The sequence below is a fragment of the Kogia breviceps genome, chromosome 2 (assembly GCF_026419965.1).
Source record: "Kogia breviceps isolate mKogBre1 chromosome 2, mKogBre1 haplotype 1, whole genome shotgun sequence".
Classification (NCBI taxonomy): domain Eukaryota; kingdom Metazoa; phylum Chordata; class Mammalia; order Artiodactyla; family Physeteridae; genus Kogia; species Kogia breviceps.
Genome location: NC_081311.1, coordinates 27,479,403 through 27,503,989, shown reverse-complemented (window position 1 = coordinate 27,503,989; position 24,587 = coordinate 27,479,403). Strand labels below are relative to the sequence as shown.

General features: G+C 37.0%; 1 protein-coding gene across 9 annotated transcripts in view; it reads left to right on the top strand.

The window, feature by feature from the left end:
- BTRC (beta-transducin repeat containing E3 ubiquitin protein ligase) overlaps nucleotides 1–24,587 on the top strand; it is a 189,842-nt gene that overhangs the window by 55,773 nt on the left and 109,482 nt on the right. For 7 of the 9 annotated variants that reach the window (XM_059054098.2, XM_067024845.1, XM_059054099.2 and 4 more), the window contains exon 2: nucleotides 3,244–3,351. The exons of the other annotated variants lie outside the window; for them this stretch is intronic. In XM_059054098.2, coding sequence (XP_058910081.1) covers nucleotides 3,244–3,351 — 108 coding nt within the window. The remainder of the gene's footprint in view (nucleotides 1–3,243; nucleotides 3,352–24,587) is intronic. 9 annotated transcript variants of the gene reach the window in all.

Here is a 24,587-nt window from a genome sequence, read left to right as displayed (position 1 = left end):
TTAATTTACATACGGTAACAAGTGCTACAATAAAATTAAAGACTGTGTCTGAACTTTTTAAAAATTAGAAATTTTAACTAAACTTATATAGCAGCTATTGTCTAACACAGTTTAGTATGTTATTGTATTTTTCCTTGTAGTTACTATTTGTATTAATTTATCTCCCTCAAATAGAGTGTAAACTACTTGAGAATAGGTCTTTATAGTGGTGAGTGTGGATTTTGGGAGACAAACGCATTGTGGTCTTATTTCTGCCACTGACATTTAGTCACTGTGATTTCTCTGAACTTGAGTTTACTCTCCTGTTAAAGTGAAAATACTAATAATTCTTTGACAGGATTGTAATGATTAAGTGAAATAATGTTTTTAAGGATCTAGCACAATGACTGGCAAACAATTTATGCCTGATAATTTTGTCTCTCCTCCCTTTGTACTCCACTGTGTCTGTTCTGCTAATGAACACTAAATATTTGATTAATGGATGAATTTATTGATTCAATGATCTGCAGTTCATAATGGCTTCTCAGAACATTTTGAAATGCAAGTGGCATTCATGGAAGTCTGTTCTTGGTAATGATGGCACTTTATATTTTTTTCTTTTGTACTTGACGTTTTTTTTTTTTTTTTTTTTTCGGTACACTGGCCTCTCACTGTTGTGGCCTCTCCCGTTGCGGAGCACAGGCTCTGGACAAGCAGACTCAGTGGCCATGGCTCACGGGCCTAGCCGCTCCGTGGCATGTGGGATCTTCCCGGACCGGGGCACGAACCCGCGTCTCCTGCATCAGCAGGCGGACTCTCAACCACAGCGCCACCAGGGAAACCCTTAAAGTTTGTTTTTTTTAAAAAATATTTATTTATTTGGCTGCACTGGGTCTTAGTTGTGGCATGCGGGATCTTCAGTTGTGGCATGCAGGATCTTTAGTTGCAGCATACAGTTCTCTTAGTTGCGGCATATGGAATCTAGTTCCCTGACCAGGGATTGAACCCAGACCCCCTGCATTGGAAGTGTGGACTCTTAGCCAGTGGAGCACCAGGGAAGTCCCTGTACTTGAAGTTTTTTGATCCCTTATTTTAATTTTACCAAAACCTTGTGCAGTAAGGGTAGGCAGATATGATTATCCTGTGTGACAGTGGGAGTCTCATTTTTGAAGTGAGTGAACTAAATTGGGATTCTTTTTTAAAAATTTATTTATTGGCTGCATCAGGTCTTAGTTGCGGCATGGGGGATCTTTCTTTGCGGCGCGCAGGCTTCTCTGTAGTTGTGGTGCACGGGCTCAGTTGCCCTGTAGCATGTGGGATCTTCGTTCCCTGACCAGGGATCGAACCGGCATCCCCTGCATTGCAAGACAGATTCTTAACCACTGGACCACCAGGGAAGTCCCTAAATTGGAATTCTTAAGAGCCAGTCATTAAATTTGTATAGGTAGAGTGTGAATGTATTACATGGCCTATGGAATACTATAGTTCTCTTGGCCTGAATTTTTTAGTTGATATAGTAGTGAAAAGGGAATTCTTTTATTCCATGGCTTAAGGATACATAAACTCTCAATGCAGCAATCTTTTTATTGTTCATTATTATAGCTTCTGTTACTCTTAGAAGTTGACCAACAGGGACCTGAGTTTAGGAGATTTTGTCTTTCAGCTTTCATATAGTAAATGCTAAGACCAGCTCTTTGCCTGCAGGGCCTTCTATCAGTGAAGAGGAACTGTGGCTTTTTCCAGGCAGCCAAATAGGGGGAGGAGTCAAGATTTTCAGTGTTCTTTGTGAAAATGAATTTGTGCTGTTGAACTTCATGGGCATTAGATACTATATTCTCCTTAAAGGACTGCAGGCCCCTTGTTGCAACATTTCAGTCTCTTTTTCTGATTCTTTCAAGTAGTAGAAAACATGTTTCAAGCATTTAAAAACATGCTGTGTATGCTTTTTAAAAGCTGGTAAACTCATTCAATTGATTAACAGACTTAAGTTGTAATAAATTATTGGCCCACCATTTTTTGGAGTACTTTGCAGCATACTATCCTTATATCAGTTATAGATAGTGTGAACAATGAATACCATATTATTTTGTTTCCTTAATATTTCTCCAACTAAAGTGTTTTAAGAAGAAAAAAAGTCCCATGATGATAGTAAATATTTCAAAACTTATAAAGTTTAGTATTATGTGCACTGACTGTTATATTTCAAATAATTTTCTGTTTTTATATGTGCTGTGATCAGGTATTTAGTTTTTTAGTATTATTAGACTGTAATAGCACCCAAGTTGATGGACAGAGCTTCAGCCTGGTATACATTGAGGGAAACCTAAAGATTGTAAAAATTCTTCTAAAAGATACAGTGTTTTGTAAAGCTACAGGAGGAGTACCACTAATATTGTTTAATTAGTACTACTAGAACTCATAATTTCTACCTTGTTTTTTGTTTGTTTGCTACTGAATACACTATATGTATATTCACACTTACACATTTGTTTTTGTTTCTTTAGAAGGTTTTAGGACCAGCAACTTTTTGGGGTTCTCTTTTTTCCCTCTTTTTCTGTCCCTGTCTCTGCTGCTTTCTTTGTTGTTGTTTTTCCTTCTGTTTGGATTGCTTCCTGCCTCCTCCCTCCAATATTCCCACCCCCCTTAATCCATCTGGAAAGATGAACAGGCAGCTGCTATGGTAACTGTGCATTTTGGTTAATAGCAGACTAACAAGATACATAAAACATATGCAAACTGTGCAGTTAGTTGCTGTCAAAGCTGTACTTTTTCTTTTCCTTCTCCCCACCTTCTAAAAAAAAACTTTAACTTTCCTGCTATATTTTGTCTTCTAAATTACCATTTCTAATATTGAAATGCTACAATGAATAATTCCTTTTTTCTGCTTAGTCTGCACAATATTTCACTCTGGTGGTGAGTTTATGGGAGATGAGTTGAGGTGTGTAGAGGAAAAGAATTGATTAATTGGGTTAAGAAGTAGATTTCCTTTAGATTCATACATAGAAGATGAACAGGGATAAAAATTTTTATTAAATATTTGGCTTCTTGACCTATAACTTTTTTTCTTGCTTTTTGGCCACTAGTGTCCCTTTTGAGTTTCCCTCTGGTGTTAGAACTAGTTAGGTAGTATGTTTCTTGAAGATGTGTCTATCATAAAGGCAAGCTGCAACTGGAATATTGTATTTACCCAAGCCTTGAAAATTCCTGTAATCTGTGCCATCCTGTCTCATACTGTCCCATCTCATAGTTGTCCTCTCTCTGCAGTGCTCTATGCCCAGGTCTCTGTGGCTGGGCTGCTCCAGCCTGGCGGACAGCATGCCTTCGCTGCGATGCCTGTATAACCCAGGGACTGGCGCACTCACAGCTTTCCAGGTACTTTCTCTGTCTCTGTGGGTTATTTGTGGGCATTAGTATGTGTGTCTAATTAATTGGTGTGTCTCTCTTTCTTTCCCATCCTTTACTTACGTTCACTTTTCTCCTCCATGTTGCCTATATTTCACATCACTCAGTTCTCTGATTTATAATGTAGATCCAGATCCATCCACTGTTGAGACATTTTTATTATCATGATTGGTTTGCCAAAATTGACATAGCGCAACTTAACTTGTTGGTTTTCATACCTAGTAGAAGTATGATAGTGAATTTTAAAGCAATCTCAATAAGTAGCATTCAATATGTAATGTTTGTTCTGGACCTACATAAAGCCAATTAATATAATCAATCAACTAGTTACAGCCAGTTGCCCGGGCACCTTCTTGTGTTTTTCTTGTTGTTACTAAAAATATAAAGTGCTCAATTCAGAGTGTCTCCTGGCTACTGTACTATTATATATGTGTGTGTTTGTATATATTCTTTTGGTTTTTAAAAAATAAATAAATTCATTTATTTATTATGTCTGCGGTGGGTCTTCATGGCTGCATACAGGCCTTTTCTAGTTGTGGTGAGTGGGGGCTACTCTTCATTGTGGTGTGCAGGCTTTTCACTGCAGTGGCTTCTCTTGTTGCAGAGCACGGGCTCTAGGCACGCGGGCTTCAGCAGTTGTGGCGCGTGGGCTCTAGAGCGCAGGCTCAGTAGTTTTGGCGCACGGGCTTAGTTGCTCCATGGCATGTGGGATCTTCCCAGACCAGGGCTTGAACCCATGTCCCCTGCATTGGCAGGTAGATTCTTAACCACTGCGCCACCAGGGAAGTCCCCAGTTACTTGTCTTTAATGAAAATACTTACTTTAAGTACTTTAGTGATGATGATGCTGGATATTTGTCCTTTGCAAAACTTCCTTTGCTTGTCTTATGAGATACAATATGGTGAAGGGCATAGGCTTTAAAATTAGTTAAATCAGGGTTTATATACTGTCTGTCACTAGTGGTATGATCTTGAGCAAGTCATTTTCACTCTAAATTCATCTGTAAGTGGAGACTATAGTAAGGGCATGCAGTAAATAGTTGCTGTTATTATCATCCTTATCTTCATTGTCATTAACATTATTGCTGTTAATGTTAGAGAATATTGATATCCTGAGAGTATCAATTTATTTCAAACATCGTATTTTTGTTTGTTTGTTTGTTTTTTACTATATATCATATTGATGAAGTTTCGGCTCTCAAGGAACTCCGTCTAGCTTTTTGGTTTTTTAAAATCTTATTGGGGTTGCAATGAGTTTCACCAGACTGCAGTCTGAGAGAACAGTCCCTATAAGACTGCCCTCCTTCAGATACCAGTTGTAAGGAGGGCCCCCCCACCCCCACCCCTCAGGTTTGGTAACTCACTAGAAAGGACTCACAGAACTCACTGAAAGCTGTTATATTCACGGTTTATTGCAGGGGGAGGATAAAAATTAGCAAAAAAAGAGACATACAGGATAGAATCTGGAGGGAACCAAATGTAGAAATTCCTGTCATCCTCTCCCCATGGAATCATGGGTGACATTACTGCCTCTGGGCCACTGTATGTGACAGTACACACAGGATATTGCCAATCAGGGAAACTCACCCAAGCTTTTTGTGTACAGAGTTTTTATTGCAGCTCAATTACTGGCTGCTCACATGGCTGACTTTTAGTCTCTAGCCCCTCCTGTAGGTTACACTAATGCTTTTAGTCTCTGTTCCTTCTTAGGATTGGAACTGAGTGTGGCTCAAAGCCCCCATCATGAATCACATTTGTCCTGTGGCCAAAGCCCTCAGTCAAAGTTCTGTTAGGTTAGAAGTTTCAGGGGGATACCACCTGCCAGTAACCAAGGGGAAAGACCAGGCCTCTCTTTGGGTAAGATTAATTCTTCAGTATACAGGTGTCATGTACTCCTTTGAGAATCTGATGAGAACTATTGAACTTAGAAAAATACTCATGATACATAGGCAAAGTTTTATTTATAAGTTTTATATATTATGATTATTAATATTTATATTATCTTAAGCTATTAAATTACTATTTATTTATTTTTTTAACATCTTTATTGGAGTATAATTGCTTTACGTTTTTGTGTTAGTTTCTGCTGTATAGCAAAGTGAATCAGCTCTTCATATACTTATATCCCCATATCCCCTCCCTTTTGCATCTCCCTCCCACCCTCCCTATCCCACCCCTCTAGGTGGTCACAGAGCACCGAGCTGCTTCCCACTAGCTATCTATTTTACATTTGGTAGTGTATATATGTCAATGCCACTCTCTCACTTCATCCCAGCTTATCCTTCCCCCTCCCTGTGTCCTCAAGTCCATTCTTTACGTCTGCATCTTTATTCCTGTCCTGCTTCTAGGTTCTTCAGAACCTTTTTTTTTTTTTAGATTCCATATATATGTGTTAGCATATGGTATTTTTCTCCTTCTGACTTATTTCACTCTGTATGACAGACTCTAGGTCCATCTACCTCACTACAAATAACTCAATTTCGTTTCTTTTTATGGCTAATAGTCCATTGTATATATATGCCACATCTTCTTTATCCATTCATCTGTTGAAGAACACTTAGGTTGCTTCCATGTCCTGGCTACTGTAAATAGAGCTGCAATGAACATTGTGGAACATGACTCTTTTTGAATTAACCAATGTGCCACCAGAGAATTCCCTGTTGAAAGTATTTAAACACAAGTTTGACCTGATCAGATTTGTGTTTAGATGTATTACTCTAGCTATCATAAAGATAATTTCAGTAATTGAGAGAAGAGATGTGGGCAGTTTGGTTTTGATGTCAGGACTCCTTTGCACTCTTAAAAATTATTGAGGACTCCAAAGTGGTTTAGTTTATATGGGGTATATCTATTGATATTTATTATATTTGAAATTAGGACTGAGAAAAAATTTAAATATTAATTTATTCATTAAAAATAACTGACTAGAATAGCTACAATAAATCCATTATATGTTAATGCATATGAATATTTTTATCAAAAAACCTATTTTCTAAAAAGTTTAAGACTAGCATTGTATTACATTTTTACAATCTCTTTAATGTCTGGATTAATAAGACAGCTGGATTCTCATGTCTGCTTCTGCATTCAATAAGTTGTGATGTGGTGTTTTGCTTGTAATACATGTAGAATTTCAGCCTCACACAGATAATATAGTTTGAAAATGTACAAGTGTTTTAATATCCTTTTCAGGTAGTTGTGATTTCTTAAAGATTAGTTGTAGTATAGAATCTGAAAGCATATCAGTGAACTTCTTGTGCTCTATTATATTAATAGCATTGGTCTCAGTGTTTTTAACAAATCATGCTGGAACAATTGGACATCTATATGCAAAATAATGAACCTTGATACATTGCACCATATTCAAAAATTAACTCAAACTGGATTGTAGACTTAAATATGAGCTAAAATTATAAAACTACTAGAAGAAAATGAGCGAGAAAAAAATTCGTTGTGACTTCACATTAGAAAATATTTTTTCGAGAAGACAAAAAACATGAACCATAAAAAAAATAAGTTGGACTTAATCACAGTTTAAAACGTCTGATCTTTTAAAAGATACTGTTTAGAAAATGAACAAGTAAGGCACTGACTGGAAGAAAATATTTGTAAAATATATATTTGATGAAAGACTTGAATTCAGAACTCTTACAAAACAATAAATAATAAGATAAACTATCCAATAAAAAAGGGCGATTAATGAGCAAAAAATTTGAATGGAAATAATACCAAAAAAAGATACACAATCAGCAAATAAGCACATGAGAAGATCCTCTATATATTTAGACATCAGGGAAATGCAAATAAAACAATAGCAAGACACTACATTGCCACCCACATGCTTCTTCCCACCCTGGGATGTGGGGCTGGGAATTCAATAGATCCTACTAGTTATTGTATCGTAGCTTAATATGAGAAATGTTAGGCTAGAGAATTCCTTGAAAGCAGAAGCAATCTCTTACACTACTAATCCACTGACCTCCTTTTTAGTAGTTGGGGCTCAATAAAACCTGATGATTTGAACTAGGTTATTTAAGTGGTAAAGATAATCATGTGCAAATAAAAATTGTAGAAGTCAAAATCATCTGACTTGGACACTGAGATATGAAGAACAATTCAAAATTTCTTTCAGGCTAAAACAATTTTGAATCTAAGGCCAGTAGGAAAGATTTGTGAACAAAATTACCATCACTGTCAGGGCTTTCTCTATTTAGTCCTAGTCAAAAAAATAAACAAATATCTATTTTTTAAAATATTGAGTCCCCTTATAAATTACTGTACTTCTGGAGTATATTTGGAGACAAATTGATTTAGAGATTTTTTTAAAAATTAATTTATTTTATTTTTGTCTGCATTGGGTCTTCGTTGCTGTGCACAGGCTTTCTCTAGCCGCGGTGAGCGGGGGCCACTCCTTGTTGTGGTGCGCAGGCTTCTCATTGCGGTGGCTTCTCCTGTTGTGGAGCACAGGCTCTAGGCACACAGGCTTCAGTAGTTGTGGCTCGTGGGTTCCAGAGTGCAGGCTCAGTAGTTGTGGTGCACGAGCTTAGCTGCTCCGTGGCATGTGGGATCCTCCTGGACCAGGGCTCAAACCTGTGTCACCTGCATTGGCAGGAGGATTCTTAACCACTGCACCACCAGGGAAGCCCTGATTTAGAGATTTTTGCTGAAAAATTCAGAATAAATTGGTGTGTGGGCCTTGAATTGTATTGCAGGGGTGAAATTGTGTGACATAGGCAGAAAAGAGATGCTTAAAAAACATCTTAGAAAAGAAGTCCAGAGACCAGTATATGGTGTAGTGGTTAAGAGCCCTTGTCAAACCCAAGTTCTTGTATCTTACACACAGTAAGGCCAAACAAACTGAACTGTCAGAATTTAGAGCAGAAAATGGTTTATTACAAGGGCCAAGCAAGGAGAATGGGCAGCTCTTGCTCAAAATTTGGTGGGGAGGACTGCAGGGTGTGTGACCTTCCTCAGATTGGTTGGTAGTGTGATAACAGTGTGGTGTTTCAGGAATCTCAATCATTAGCCTTCGGGTTCCAGCCAGTCTTGGGTCCATGTGGTAGTGCTTAGCTTGAAGTTACCGTCTTTCACCTGGGTGGGGGGGCCTTAGTTCCTGTAGCTAAAACTCAGAGGTGTGTATCAGATTGTTATGTATATCCCTTGAGGAGGAACAAGGACCCTGCCCCATTGCTGCACTATCGTTTCTTGACTCCTTTCCTTTATTTCTTCATTTCCTCACTTAATTAGTAACTGTTTGAATCTTCCCGTTGGAACTCAGGGGAGGTCTAGGAGGCTGAAGCCCTTTTTTCCTGCAAACAAGAAAATGGCTTTTGTACCAGGGAAGGGCCCTGTAGGGTTCTGCTCGGTTTCATCCTGGCACCAGACTGCTTGAGATTTGAGCCTGGCTCTGTCTACATGTAACGCTGGGTACGTACTTGACTTCTCTATACCTCAGTTTCCTTATCAGTTGAGTAGGGATGATAATTGTATCTATCTTATAGGGTTGTTGTTAGGGTACGAGTTGACTTTTATTAAGTCCTTATGAAACCATGCAATTCAGATAGAGACTTAAACCCACTGTCTTTTAATTGAGATTACACACCTGGTCTCAGGACTTAATGAAGCTCAGGTTCTTTATGTCTCATCACAGAAAGAATTCAATGAGAGACAAAGTGGTAGGTAAGAAGTGGATTTATTTATAGAGAAGACACACTCCACAGAGTGTGGGCCATCTCAGAAGGTGAGAGGCCCTGAAATATGGCTTGATTAGTTTTTATGGGCTGGTTAACTTCATAGGCTAATAATGTGTGGGAGGATTATTCCAACTATTTCAGGGTAAGGGGCAGGGTTTTCCAGGAGTTGGGCTACTGCCCACTTTTTGGTCTTTTATGGTTAGCTTCAGAACTGTCATGGCACTGGTGGATGTGTCATTTAGCATGCTGATGTATTAAAATGAGTGTATAATGAAGCTCAAGGTCTACTGGTAGTTGACTCTTCCACCATCTTGGATCTAGTTAGTTCTAACCATTTTTTGTCATGTCCTGTGGCTGTGTCATTCTTTTAAGGGTTGTGCCCTGCCCCCTTCCGTCCTGTTTCACTTAGAACAGGGTCTGGAAGAGAAATGGGTTCAGAAAACTGCACAGAGGCCTAGGTTTGGAAGCTTTCAGCAAATAAATGTTTCACCTTGGTATAAAACAGTACACTGTTGAATTAAATCTTTTTTTTTTTCATACCTTACAGCCCAGTTCTGTATCATAGCAAACCCTACACTTGGTTCAGGTATTGAGAAAATTTTGCTTTCCCCAACATTGCTATAAGTATGAATGTTTTTCTTTTCTTATCTTCAGAGAAATCATTAAGTTCTCCATAGCAAAAATGGAAGAAAAGGGCTTATATGCTGGTTTTATTCTATTAATGCAACAGTTTGTTCTATGTCAGGTTCATTGTGCACAAGTGCTCAATATTGCTGATTGACTAATTGGCAGATATAGATTTAAGTCTAGTCTTTCATGTTTCCACTACTAGAATTAAAACAATCTTAGTACATTTGCATCTTTCTTGCTTGGGTTTTGCCTTATTTAGATTTTTGTTTATGTAAAAATTACATACAGTAAAATATACACATCTTGTGTACCCTTAGATGAATTTGACAAATGTATACATTTGTGTAACCTCACTCTCAAGATATAGAGCATTTCCATAATCTGAGAAAGTTCCTTTGTACCCCCTTCCAGTTAGTACCCATATCTCATGCAATTACTGTTCTGATTTGTCACTGAAGATTAGATTTGCCTGTACCTGAACCTTATATAAATGCAGTCACAGAGTATACATTCTTTCGTATCTGTTCTTTTTTTTTTTTTCTGGCCATGCCACATGGCATGCAGGATCTTAGTTCCCTGACCACAGGGATCAAACCCCTGGCCATTGCAGTGGAAGCATGGAGTCCTAACCACTGGATTGCCAGGGAATTCCCTGTGTCCTCCTGATCAGTGTAATGTTTTTGAGATTTATCCATTTTGTTAGGTTTATCTGTAACTTATTCCTTTTTTTTTTGCTAAATAAATTCCATTGCATTAATATACTACAATTTGTTTTTCCATTCATCTATTGGTAGACATTTGGATTGTTCCTATTTTTGTCTACTGTGAATAAAGCTCCAGTATACAGTTTGTATGTCTTTTTGTGGACATGGATTTTTATTTCTCTTGGCTTAATGCCTAAGAGTAGAATTGCTGGGTCATAGAGAAAGTGTATTTTTAACTTTAAAAGAGATAGTTCAAGTAATTCTTCAAAGTGGTTGTCCCAGTAGGAATACTCATTTCTACTAATATTGCTGGACATGTTTAAGGAAGTGACTTAGTAATAGATTCATAGTATTTTTTCTTTGAAATTATCGCAAATATTTAGTGAATTTGAAACACCTTCGAAGTAAAAATTCTGTGACAATAGAAAAGGAAGAGCCATAGAGTTGTTGCTGAATATGTTGTATTATCCTCAGTAACTCAGATGGAAATGGCAACATTGGGATGGTTTGATTATTGACATTACAAACCACACATTTTAAACTAGTAACAGAGGGACTTCCCTGGTGGTCCAGTGATTAAGCCTTCTCACTCCCAGTGCAAGGGACATGGGTTCGATCCCTGGTCAGGGAGCTAGATCCCACATGCTGCAACTAAGAGTTCACATGCCGCAACTAAAAGATCCTGCGTGCCGCAACTGAAGATCCTGCGTGCTGCAACTAAGACCCAGTGCAGCTAAATAAATAAATATATTTTTTTAAAAAAACAACTAGTGGTAAAGAAGATGTTGTAAATATTATTTAAATAGATTCTTTGAGGACCTGTTTAGTTTGAACGTATTTTCATTTCCATCATTCTATTGTTTTGTCCTGGAAAGTCAATAGGTGATTAAGAATATTTCTGTTGATTAACAGTGGGTGTGTTTTGTGGAATCATTTGTTTATCCTCAGCAAATGGCAGTCGTAATCTGTACTATTAAATGAGACTGAGCAATAGAAAGTGCTTAAAAATAGCTGAGTAATTCAGATCCTTTATTTTCTTTAGACATTAAAGAAGAAGAGAAATTCTAACAATAAGAATATAGGTTGGGACTTCCCTGGTGGTGCAGTGGTTAAGACTCTGCGCTCCCAAGGCAGGGGGCCCGGTTTCGATCCCTGGTCAGGGAACTAGATCCCAGAAGTATGCCACAACTAAGAGTTCGCATACCACAACTAAGGAGCCAGCAAGCCACAACTTAGGAGCCTGTGAGCTGCAACTAAGGAGCCCGTGAGCCACGACTAAGGAGCCTGTGAGGCACAACTAAGGAGCCTGCTGGCCGCAACTAAGGAGCACACATGCCGCAACTAAGGAGCCTGTGAGCTGCAACTAAGACCCAGCACAACCAAATAAATAAATAAATAAATATTTAAAATTTACTAGTCAATGCCTTAAAAAAAAGAATATAGGTGGATTTGTATGGTCTTAGAATATTTTAGGTGTCAAGTATAGCTAGTAATTTTAAGGAATTTTTGAGCTTGAATCATATAGCATTTTAATATTAGCTAGGATCCCTTGTCAAAGGTTGAAATTGTTGAGGATTGACTTCAGGAGAGATTATGTAATATATTTTACTGTTTAAGAATACTTAGGTTTCGGGGAACTATATTCAGTATATGATAAACCATAATGGAAAAGAATATGAAAAAGCATATATATATGTATAACTGAGTCACTTTGCTGTACAGCAGAAATTAACACAACATTGTAAATCAACTATACTTCAATAAAATTTAAAAAAAATACTTAGACGTCTACTACATCTTATCATCTACTACATGAAATGTTAATGTGGAGCAATACTAGGAAAATTAAGCCTTATTCAGAATATACATATATATACACATATGGAAGCCTTATTTTACATTTGAGGTTTTAGGGGAATATGGATTATCACACTGAATGTAAATGAACATGTAAAACTTATTACAAAACAATACCATAAGGAAAATTACCCCATGACAAAAATGCTTACTTACCAAAGTCCTAATTGATTGCCCTCCCACTGTATATAAATCATTTCAGTACTGTATTATTTCTATTTAATAAAAAATTCAGTTCCTTTTGAATGCTCCCAAAGACATTCTGTGAAGCCACCATCACCCTTATACCAAAACCAGACGAAGACACTACCAAAAAAGAAAATTACAGGCCAGTATCTTTGATGAATGTAGACACAAAAATTCTCAGCAAAATATTAGCAAACTGAAACCAGCAACACATAAAACCATGACCAAGTTGTATTCATCCCACGGTCACAAGGATGGTTCAACAGTGTCATACTAATCAATCAGTGTCATACACCACATCAACAAACGAAAGGACAGGGAATTCCCTGGTGGTCCAATGGTTAAGACTCCGTGCTCCCAATGCAGGGGGCCCAGGTCTGATCCCTGGTCAGGGAACTAGGTCCCACATGCTGCAACTAAGACCTGGCGCAGCCAAATAAATAAATAAATATTTTTTAAAAAGGACAAAAACCACATGATCATCTTAATAGATACAGAAAAGGCATTTGATAAAATGCAACATCCATTCATGATAAAAACCCTTATGAAAATGGGTGTAGAGGGAACATATCTCAACATAATAAAAGCTATTTATGACAAACCCACAGCCAGTATAATATTCAATGGTGAGAAGCTGAAAGCCTTCCCACTAAAATCTGGAACAAGACAAGGATGCCCATTCTCACCACTTCTCTTCAACACAGTATTGGAAGTCTTAGCCACAGCCATCAGACAAGAAAAAAAAAAGGTATTCAAATAGGTAAGGAAAAGGTAAAATTGTCATTGTATGCAGATGACATGATACTGTATATAGAAAACCCTAAAGACTCCACACAAAATCTACTACAACTGATAAACAAATTCAGCAAGGTAGCAGGATACAAGATTAACACACAGAAATTGGTTGCATTTCTTTACACTAATAATATCAGAAAAGAAATGTAAGCAAACAATCCCTTTTGAAATTACATCAGAAAACAAAACAAACAAAAAAACCTTAGGAATAAACCTCACCAAGGAGGTGAAAAACTTATATGCTGAGAACTACAAAACATTGATAAAAGATATTAAAGATGATTCAAAGAAATGGAAAGATATCCCATACTCTTGGATTAGAAGAATTAATAATTTTAAAATGGCAACACTGCCCAAAGCAATCTACAGATTTAATGTGATCCCTATCAAATTACCCATGATATTTTTCACAGAACTAGAACAAATAATCCTAAAATTTATATGGAACTGTAAAAAACCCAGAATTGCCAAAGCAATCCTGAGGAAAAAGAACAAAGTAGGAGGCATAACTCTCCCAGACTTCAGACAACACTGCAAATCTACAGTAATCAAAACAGTATGGTATTGGCATAAAAACAGGCATATGGATTAATGGAACAGAATAGAGAGCCCAGAAAAAACCCCATACACCTATGGTCAATTAATCTTCAACAAAGGAGGCAAGAATATAAAATGGGGAAAAAGACAGTCTCTTCAGCAAGTGATGCTGCATGTAAATCAAAGAAGTTAGAACATACCCTCACAACATGCACAAAAATAAACTCAAAATAACTTAAAGACTTAAACATGGGACTTCCCACGTGGTCCAGTGGTTAAGAATCTGCCTTCCAATGCAGGGGACATGGGTTCGATCTCTGGTCAGGGAATTAAGATCCCTGGTCAGGAAATTAAGAACCCACATGCCTCAGGGCAACTAAGCCTGCGCACCACAACTAGAGAACCCATGTGCCGCAACTACAGAGCCCACGCGCTCTGGAGCCCACACACCATAACTAGAGAGTCTGCGCACTGCAACTACTAAGTCCACGCACTCTGGAGCCCACACGCCACAACTAGAGAGAAGTCTGTGTGCTGCACCGAAAGATCCTGTATGCTGCAACTAAGACCTGGCGCAGCCAATAAATAAATAAATAAATAAATGTCTTAAACGTAAGATATGACACCATACGACTCCTAGAAGTGATCATAGGCAAAACATTCTTTGACATAAATCTTATCTACCAGTGTTTTCTTAGGTCAGTCTTCCAACGAAATAGAAATAAAAACAAAAATAAACAAATGGGACCTAATCAAACTTACAAATTTTTGCACAGCAAAGGAAACCGTAAACAAAATGAAAAGACAACCTGTGGAATGGGAGAAAATATTTGCAAACAATGCAACTGACAAGGGCTTAATTTCCAAAATATACCAACATCTCATACAACTCAACAACAGAAAAACAAACAACCCAATTGAGAAAGGGCAGAAGACCTAAATAGACATTTCTTCAAAGAAGACATACAGATGGCCAATAGGCACCTGAAAAGATGCTCAATAGCGCTAATTATTAGAGAAATGCAAATCAAAAATACAATGAGGTACCACCTCACACCAGTCAGAATGGCCATCATTAAAAAATCTACAAATAACAAACGCTAAAGAGGGTGTGGAGTGTTGGTGGGAGTGTATTGGTGCAGCCACTATGGAAAACAGTATGTAGGTTCCTCCAAAAACTAAAAATGGAGTTGCCATATGATCCAGCAATCCCATTCCTGGGCATATACCCAGACAAAGCTGTAATTTGAAAAGATACATGCACCCCTATGTTCATAGGAGCACTATTTACGATAGCCAAGACATGGAAGCAACCTAAATGTCCATTGAGAGATGAATGGATTAAGAAGATGAAGTATATATATATATATATATATATATACATACAATGGAATATTAGCCATCAAAAAAATGAAATAACGCCATTTGCAGCAACATGGATGGACCTAGAGATTATCATATTAAAGGAAGTAAGTCAGAAAGAGGAAGACAAGTACCATATGATATCACTTACATGTGGAATATAAAATACGATACCAATCAATATATCTATGAAACAAAAACAGATTCACAGATATAGAGAACAGACTTGTGGTTTCCAAAGGTACAGGAGGGAAGGAATGGGAGTTTGGGATTAGCAGAGGCAAACTATGTATATGGGATAGATAAACTACAAGGTCCTACTGTATAGCACAGGGAACTATATTCAATATCTTGTGACAAACCACAATGGAAAAGAATATGAAAAAATATATATATCTGCATAACTGAGTCACTGCTGTACAGAAGAAATTAACACAACATTGTAAATCAAGTACAATAAAATTTTTTAAAAATTCATTTCTTTTTTGTGCATATGTTGACATTTGACCTATGTTCATCCTAGCTATACTCCTTACATTAGGAGTTTGCATATAGTGAGAAGTCAGAAAGGTTTTTGTTTTGTGTGTGTGGAGAAAACCCTACATTTTCATCTGCTTATAAAACTAACTTATTGTTTATAGTAGAATATGTAAACTATTTGGTAAATATATAAACAAGAAAGTATCATTCATACTCATTCTACTTTAAGATAATCATCAATCAATATGCTAGTTTCCTTCAGTCTAGAATGACTTATCCATTTATGCATGCATGTACACACACAGGCATGCCCAGGCAAATATAATTTTGTTTTAAAATATATTTATTATTATCATTTTATTATAAAATTATAAAACAAAATAAAAATTTAATAATTATAGAAAATACAGAGAAGTAGAAAAAAGGAAATATTTTAAATGTCTTCCCAGATATTACTATTTTATTGATGGTAATACTTTCTGATTTTCAACTTTATTCTGTACTTAATTAAATTCTATGTTTGTCACCTGGTTACATTGATTTTGGTCACTCTATCCCATGTAATTTTTAGCCACTTCAAATTCATAGTTCTCCAAAGGTGCTGTGTTCTCCCATGCTCTGTGTCTTTGCATATCCTGTTTTCCCTACCTGGAGAATGCTACTGAAAACACCTATCTTCCCTTACCCCCGCCTCCCACTTTTATCTACCTGGCTAATTAAATTCCACAGTTCACTCAAGTTGTTTCACCTCTAGGATAAAGGCCCTCACTGATCTCTTCACTCCCGTGCCTTAACGTTGTCAGATCATCTGTACCAACAGCATGCAATAGATACCTCTGTCATAAGCACTGATATGCTTATTGTGATTGCTCAGTTCCTTGAGAGTAGGACTATATTTTGTTTATATTTCCAATGTCAAGCACAGTATCAAGTGCTTGATACAGAGTATGTGCTTTATGAATTTTTGCTGAATGAATGAATGGACTTAGATAATTTGAATAAAATTATTAAATAACATATATAGGGTGGGAAGAGAGAAAGCATTGAATTGCTGGGGGTACCTGCACATACATACACACAAGTGTTCTGTATTCAGAAGGAAGTCATGATGATTAAACAATCATTCCAAAGACTACACATTTACATGGAAAAAATGAAAACATGCTGAGTCTGATTTATGGGCAGATTTATACCTTTGGCTTTCATACAACTCACACTACGATGATCCCTTCTGAATTGGATTTTGTATGCTGAATTTGGACTCTTGTTGATGAACAAATGCACATTTCAAGCTATTAAATAGTGGCACTGCCAGCCAGCTAACAGTTCAGTTTCAATGATGTCAACGTCTTTATCTTCACAGCAGTGTGTTTGTACAATTATTTGACTTTTATTGCAATTTACCCTTATTCTATACAAGAATAGACACAGGGAAAATTAAAATGATCATAGTGATAAACTACAGTCTACAGAAAGGATGGAGATCATTAGGGACACTGGAAGTGACCCTTTAGCCTTGATAGGGAACAAAATTAAAGCATATGTTCAAAATGTTGGAAATATATTATTGAAGATCATTTATTAAAAAGAAAGTATAATTTTGGATTTTAAAACATTTTAGCTAAAATTGAAACTTATTGCTCAGCTTCTACCCTTTCAACTTTTATGTATATTTAACTAAGAAAAGTTAGAGATGACCTGAATTTGGTGTATTTTACTTTATGCTAGAAATTGTCGTGGAAGAATGAGACCATTAGGACTGATTTGTCCTTCAGGATGCCTACTTGGTTGTTCTAAATACTCTGTTTTAAGTTTGGTAATAATAGATTCCTCTATTGCTAAGTATTTTGATGTGTCTGTGATGCAGGTAATGTTCATTTCCAGGCTAATATGCAACATTATCTAATATCTAGATTAAACCAGATAATCTTATTGTGAGATGATCAGATTTCCTTAAAAATTTTTTTTGTTGTATTTCCTGATGGATCTGAAAAATTAAACTTTTCACTTCACAAAGAGGGCTTATTGCTTTTATGTTGAATAATGTCGGATTTTACCTAACTGCCCTAACTTAACATGACCCCTAATGGCAGAAGGGAGAGTATAGGTACCCCAGGGCACCTGGAGTTGCCCCAGTATAAGAAGCACCGACTGGAAAAATCAAATTGATGAAAACTTTAAGGGTGATGGGATCCTCTGTGGATGTACTGTCCTTACCAGAGAAATTCTTCCTGTGGGCAGTTAAGAGTCACCTGTATCCTCTGGAGAGGTACATATTACTTTCTTTATATTCCAAGATTACCTTCTTGTTATTGCCATCTGTGTGCTGAGTAGAGGTCAGAGTACCACAGGAGTTCTTTATGTGCTATTCAGGAATCATTGTCGGTTGTTTTGTGATTGCCACAGCCATTTGTACCTTCTTTCACTATTGTGCTGTTTTATGTGGTAGTGTTTTATTGTCTTGCTGTCCTCCCTTGTGTTAGTTTTTAGACTTGATATTTTATGTGGACTGTCAGGATATGGAATCTTGGTAGACAGGCAGCATTTAGGAAACTCTTTGTCATTTTTCATGATGAGAGAAGCCCGGGTTATTTATGTAGGCCTCATTGGGGAAAAAAAAAAAAGACCAATCTCTTGACTGTTTAGCTGCTTAGGCCTCTGAGAATTGCAGTACTTTACCATTGTGGGTGATACCCATGAGTTCTGTTTTTCCTAAGAGTGATGTTGAATAGCTGTGAGCTTTTCTATATTCTCTGGCCCAGTCCTCTGAAAACCAAGTCTATATTTTGAAATAGTTATTTGGGCCTAAGATGTAGTACATCATCATGAAATGGGATTTTGCAGTGTACTTTTCCCTGCTGGGTTGTCTGTCACCTGCGTTTTAAAGTTCTCAGGTGTACCACTCAAATTCTCGAGACCTTTGTCGCAAACCTAGTATCTATGGCTTGGTATGAATTAAATTGGAATTCTGTACCCTGTAAAATTGACGTAAAAAGAGTAAATTCATTTTTATATATGATCCTTTAGCAAAAATTCACATCTTAGCCTGATTTGGTCTAATTTTTTTGTGTTAAAGATCATAAACAGAAGAGAAGGTATACAGGGATAAGTACTCGTTTTATCTTTTTGTGTTTCACACACAAAAATATATATTGCAGTATTTAAGACTAGTTTATACACAGCTTTTGTATATGAACATGAGAAGTTTTATATTTGAAAGAAAGCACATGATTAGTTTTACTAAATTATAGTTGCTATTGTTCATTCCAGTTTCTATCCTTTGCATGAGCCGTGTTTTGGGGAGTGCCTGTTTCTTTACTGGTAATAAAACATAAGGGAAATTTCTAGTATAATATTAGTATATTTCCCCTAGATTTTTACATTGTCAGGTCATTACTTTTTTTTAAGCATTTCAGTTGTAGCATAGTGCAGTCCTTTGGGGAGAATTGGTAAAATGAGGATAAAATGGGTACAGGATTCCAACAGCTTGAAGATAACACAGTATTTGACCAAAATCTCTTTTGTATTCCCTACTCTGGTTCTATTCCAGTAGTCTTGGAAATGTGCCTACAGACTATTTACAGTGAGATTATAAAACTGAATCATGATTTTGGTGAATAGAAGCCAGAGCATGTAGCTCTAGCACCCCAGCTGGCAGTAAGCTCTCCCTAGGTTTATGAATGTAGTTAGATGGCCCCCAACTGTTTACAAGACAGCAGAGGTGAGATCTTTGATTGACAAGTCAGAAATGCATTAGATCATTCTCTCTGCCAGTCTCTGGTTCATGCTGTTAAAAATGTCAGCCTCCAAGTTTGAATGGCAGCCTGAGGGCCTTAGAAGCTTTTTGTTTTCTGAGATGGAAACACAAATTGGATGTGTGCCTGAGCGCTTCATCCTGGGCTGTAATTTCATCTTTTAGCTAAGAACCACAAGGTACATGAGCAAAGCACCCTGTAAACAATAATACTGTGGAAAAAAAATAAACAAGGTCGTGTTTCTGGTGCGTTGATCCGATGGTGTCCTGACCTCTATCACGTTGAACATCTCCACTCTGATTGCTGTTCCCTTTGGCATTACAATGAGAGAGAGAGACTGACATAGGAGGAAAAGATTTAAAGTTGCAGTGTTGTTGCACATTCCTTGTATTGGCTATGAAATATTGAACTGTCAGAATGTGACACTTGGTTTTTTAAGCAACCTTTCTTGTTTGAGGTGTTTGCAGTTCATTCCTTTATCCCCCATTTGTCTGCTTTCATTGATAGGGTTGGAAGTAGTTGCCTTAAATGCATGAAAAGGGACAATGTTAAAGAGAAGTGGTGCTGATGGAGCCAACTATTAATTAAACTTAATACTGGAACATAAATGCAGGCTGTGAGGCCTGGGCAAAAGGAGACTAAAGCTGGGTTAGTAAACTAATATTGGAGTTTACGGAATACATTCTATTCTAAGGAGGAATCAGCTTAGGTCCTAGTTCTGTTTTTGTGGAGGCAGGAAGTTGGGAAGGCAGTAGTGGGTAAAGATAGGAAATGGAGTGACATAGTTTGTTAAACTGATAGCCTTCTATATGGCAGCATTGCCAGTCAAATAAAAATTAACCCAGCTATGTTATTTATTCCTCTGATTATCCACAGTTTTGGCAAGTGGTTCATTATTGAAAGCCTTAAACGTTTGGCAAGAAAAGAATACATTTTTTTTTAAAGTGCAGAATTCATATTTATAGTAAGAAGGTTGATGAATAGATAATATGTGAGAACCATTATGTTTGTATTAGTACAGCTTAATGGCACGTGAATAGAAAATTTTTGTTGAGAAAGCCAAATCATAGATTTCTTGGAAAATATATTCTAGTAATAGAATGAGTTTTCTATTGCTATTTAAGTTTCAGTATATCTTAAAACAACATATTTTGTAGAAAAAAAAATTCTTTCATTCTAAGAAAACAGCTCTATTGCTTTTATCTTATTCATTTTGGGGGCCTAGACCTTACAAGTAAAGTTTTAAGTGAGAATGACCTTTTGGGATTCTTCTGGAGTATGAAAAAGTAGGAGTTTGTGTTGAAAGTACTTGAATTAACTCTTATTGATGCTTTTAAAGCACAGCTGTTTAGCTTAGTCTTCTCCCTCTGCAAATGCGAAAGGCAGGAGCTATTCTCTATCATGAATACATAGTGAAATGCACTGGAAAAATGGTGGTAATCATTCCTGACATTTCTTAATTCCCTGCTTTGAGGGCATGCTAGAAAGAGGAGATGGTATTTGTAAAATAATGTCCTGCTCCCTTGTACCCAGAATTATGTCCTCACTTACCAAGTACAGCACAGAGAAAGCAAGGCAAAAGGGAGGGATGTTGAGAATTACTTACTGTTGTTTTAAGTATTGCTCTATATTTTTAAAGCATAAATATTGATGTAGATTTGCATTTAAGCTATGAGAACCCAGTGTCTTGACTCAATGGGGGAGTTCTCAAAAATCATTCTTCTAGAAATTGATTTCTCATTGGCTGATATCCTGAGGATAAGTAAAAACAAACCATTCTTTTCAATCTTGGAAGAACAAGAGGAGTGCAAGTGCTTATCTAAGAAATAAGACTAGAAATATCTACATTTATGGGACCTCCTAAATCTTAAAACAGAGAAACTGTACAAATTTTCTTCTTCCTTAGTGTATTATCATGCAGCAGTCACTATGAAAATGCCTCACAGCCCATGGGCTTTTATACAGCCACTCCTCCATAATAATGATTAGCTTTATTACTTAAAGTCCAGGCTTGCCTTATAAGCAAAAATCAGTATATTCATAGAACCATAGAATTTCAGTGTTGGAAATGTCAGAAGGCCATCTAGTTATATATAGGAATCCTTTATGAAGTGTTTTTGGCAAGGGGTCATCTAATCTCTGCCTGATCACTGCCATTATTGGCAAGCTGAACTTCTTGAGGCATCTTGCTTGCTTCTTCACTGTTGGTTCTGTTAGAAAATTTTCTCTCAAGGAGTCAAACTTCTTATTCACCTACCATTTGTGGTAATACAAAGTAATTGTTTTCTTTTTCATGTATTTATACGTTTGAGGATAGCTATCAATGTTGCTTATTTGCCATGCCCAGACTGAATATTCCTGGTTCTGTTAGTATTTCTTTGGAAAATGCTAATAATCATTCCTGTCATTTTTATAACGCTGTATTTTGATGGAGGGTGTTAATCATTCTGATTGTCCCTTCTTATGAATGCATTCCATCTTGGCAGTGTCCTTGTTACAGTGTGGCATGCATAACTAGAGGCAGTGCTGCAAAAGTGTAGAATACAGTGACACATCTTGTTTTGAACATAATTTGGGTTGTATAATTTAATTACTGCAGCCTAAAATTGAATATATTTCTTTGGTGTAGATGATGGAAAAATCTCTAGGAACTTAGCCTGAGTGTGTTTCTTCACCTTTTCTTTGAAGTCAGAAAAGCATATGTAAGTACTTTGATAAATGACATAATGTAGTGGCATATTTGAGTGGTACAGGTATTTTAAACCTAGCTCCAGTTCTTGAAGATGGTGAACATCTGCTTAGAGGTATTGTAGAGCTCCACAATGCACTAATTGAATTACTCTTTTCTGGAATTGCCGACTGCACTAATTGAATTAGAATCAGTGTATGTGTGTGTGTGCGCGCGCGCGTGTCTGTCTGTGTGTGTGTGTGTGTGTGTGTGTGTGTGTGTGTAACTGAGATAATTCCAACCTTAACGGGAGAGACTGTGGGAGATGTGAATTATGGTGTGTACTGTGCTGCTATCTAATGGCAGCGCATGGAAGCACTGCCTGGTCTCCAGGGAAGACAGAATGTAGTCATCTGATCTAGCGTGACCTTAGTCTAACCCCATCCAGTTTAGTTCAGAAGGTCTCAGGATGTATTTTTGTAGTTCTAAATCTAAGAAGAAAGAATGTGATTAATTTACCTATGAAGAATTAAGATGTTTTATTAGGCGTAAAGTTTTTTACAAAGTATTCTCAAATATTCAACTGAATTAAAAACTTCTAACTGCTAATATCAGTATAATTGGTGAAAACAAATCCAAATGTACTGAGTCAATGGGTCATGTTCTTTTTCATTTTGCCTTTCATGTGACAAATGTAAAAAAGAATTACCTTTAAAAAATTCTTAGCATAACAGAAAGTAATGATATAGGGCTTGTGTTCCTAAATAAAATTTCTTTCTGGTTGTCAAAATACTGAGAGTCAGTCAGTCAATTTAAGGGTGTTATCAAATTTTACTATATATAATTATGCTTATATAAAAATTTTTAATTATTATAGGAAATATTTTAATTATAACAGTCTCAGAGCAAGTTTTACGAATTTCTGCTGCTCTAGTTAATTGTTTAAAATTTAACTTTATCACAAATTTGGTCAAGTTTGAAATTCTCTAAAGTAGGTAATTCTTCCTTTTCTAAAAAAAAGAATCCATTAATTTATAGTTTAATGATTTTTGTAAAACATCATGAAAATATAATTCTGTACAACTTTAAAAGCAAATACACTGAGGACAACTCAGCAAGCATGAACTGTAGTTTGATTCAGTATAACTCTAGGCATTTTAACTTATAAAATAACCCTTAACAGAAAAATACACATGTATAATCACTTGATTTATAGGGTGTGTATGTGGACCTGTAATACCACTTTAACAATAGAAAAGTGCTATTGGATACCTTTCTTTTTTTTTTTTTTTTTTTGCGGTACGTGGGCCTCTCACTGCTGTGGCCTCTCCCATTGCGGAGCACAGGCTCCGGACGCGCAGGCTCAGCGGCCGCGGCTCACGGGCCCAGCCGCTCCGCGGCACGTGGGATCTTCCCGGACCAGGGCACGAACCCGTGTCCCTTGCATCGGCAAGCGGGCTCTCAACCACTGCGCCACCAGGGAAGCCCTGGATACCTTTCTTATATAAGTTTCAGTCTCTTATATATGCTCTTCATTATTAAAATAAAAAGTAAGTTTTAATGTTCCAATATTTTATAGGCTAATTTGTTTTTTGTTGTAAGATTGAGCTACTTAGGTTTCTGAGCTATACAAATAGCATTGATTAATAGGACTAAAACAGGGGCTTCCCTGGTGGTGCAGCGGTTAAGAATCCACCTGCCAGTGCAGGGGACACGGGTTCAAGCCCTGGTCCGGGAAGATCCCACAAGCTGCGGAGCACCTGTGCCCGTGCGCCACAACTACTGAGCCTGCACTCTAAAGCCTGCGAGCCACAACTACTGAGCCCGAGTGCCACAACTACTGAAGCCCGTGTGCCTAGAGCCTTTGCTTTGCAACAAGAGAAGCCACTGCAATGAGAAGCCCGTGCACCGCAACAGAGTAGCTCCTGCTCACCGCAACTAGAGAAAGCCTGTGTGCAGCAATGAAGACTCAATGCAGCCAAAAATAAAATAAATTTAAAAATTTTAAATGACTAAAATATATGATATGCACTCTTTATATCTGCTTTCAAGAGCATTTTACTGATTTAGAAAATGTATTTTGACACCATGTAGATTTAAAGCTTTACAAATAACCGTGCCATTCACAACTAGCCACAACTCAATATAATTCATGTATAGAGTACCGTACAAAGTACTGGGCATAAATTAAGATTCAGACCCTGTCCTCAAGGAGATTATAGTTATTTATTAGACATTTATTGAGAACTTATGTACCAGGCACTATGTAGATAATTTGAGGGACTACTGCTGTGAATAACCATTAGTTTCATGTATTTTTCCCATTCATTGAGCTAGAGGTCTGGCTTAGTAGCAGGTCTAAGGAAGCAGTATACTTATTTTCATATCAGATATAGCTCATCTCAGCAAAAAGAGTGATCTTAAATGGTTTTCCCTTCTGCCTTTACATACCTTCTAAGGGAGCAGTGATGTTTTTGATAGCTTTACATTTAGCTTTAAAAAGAGATGGGTAACATTTATTACAGTGCCTCCTGCTGGTA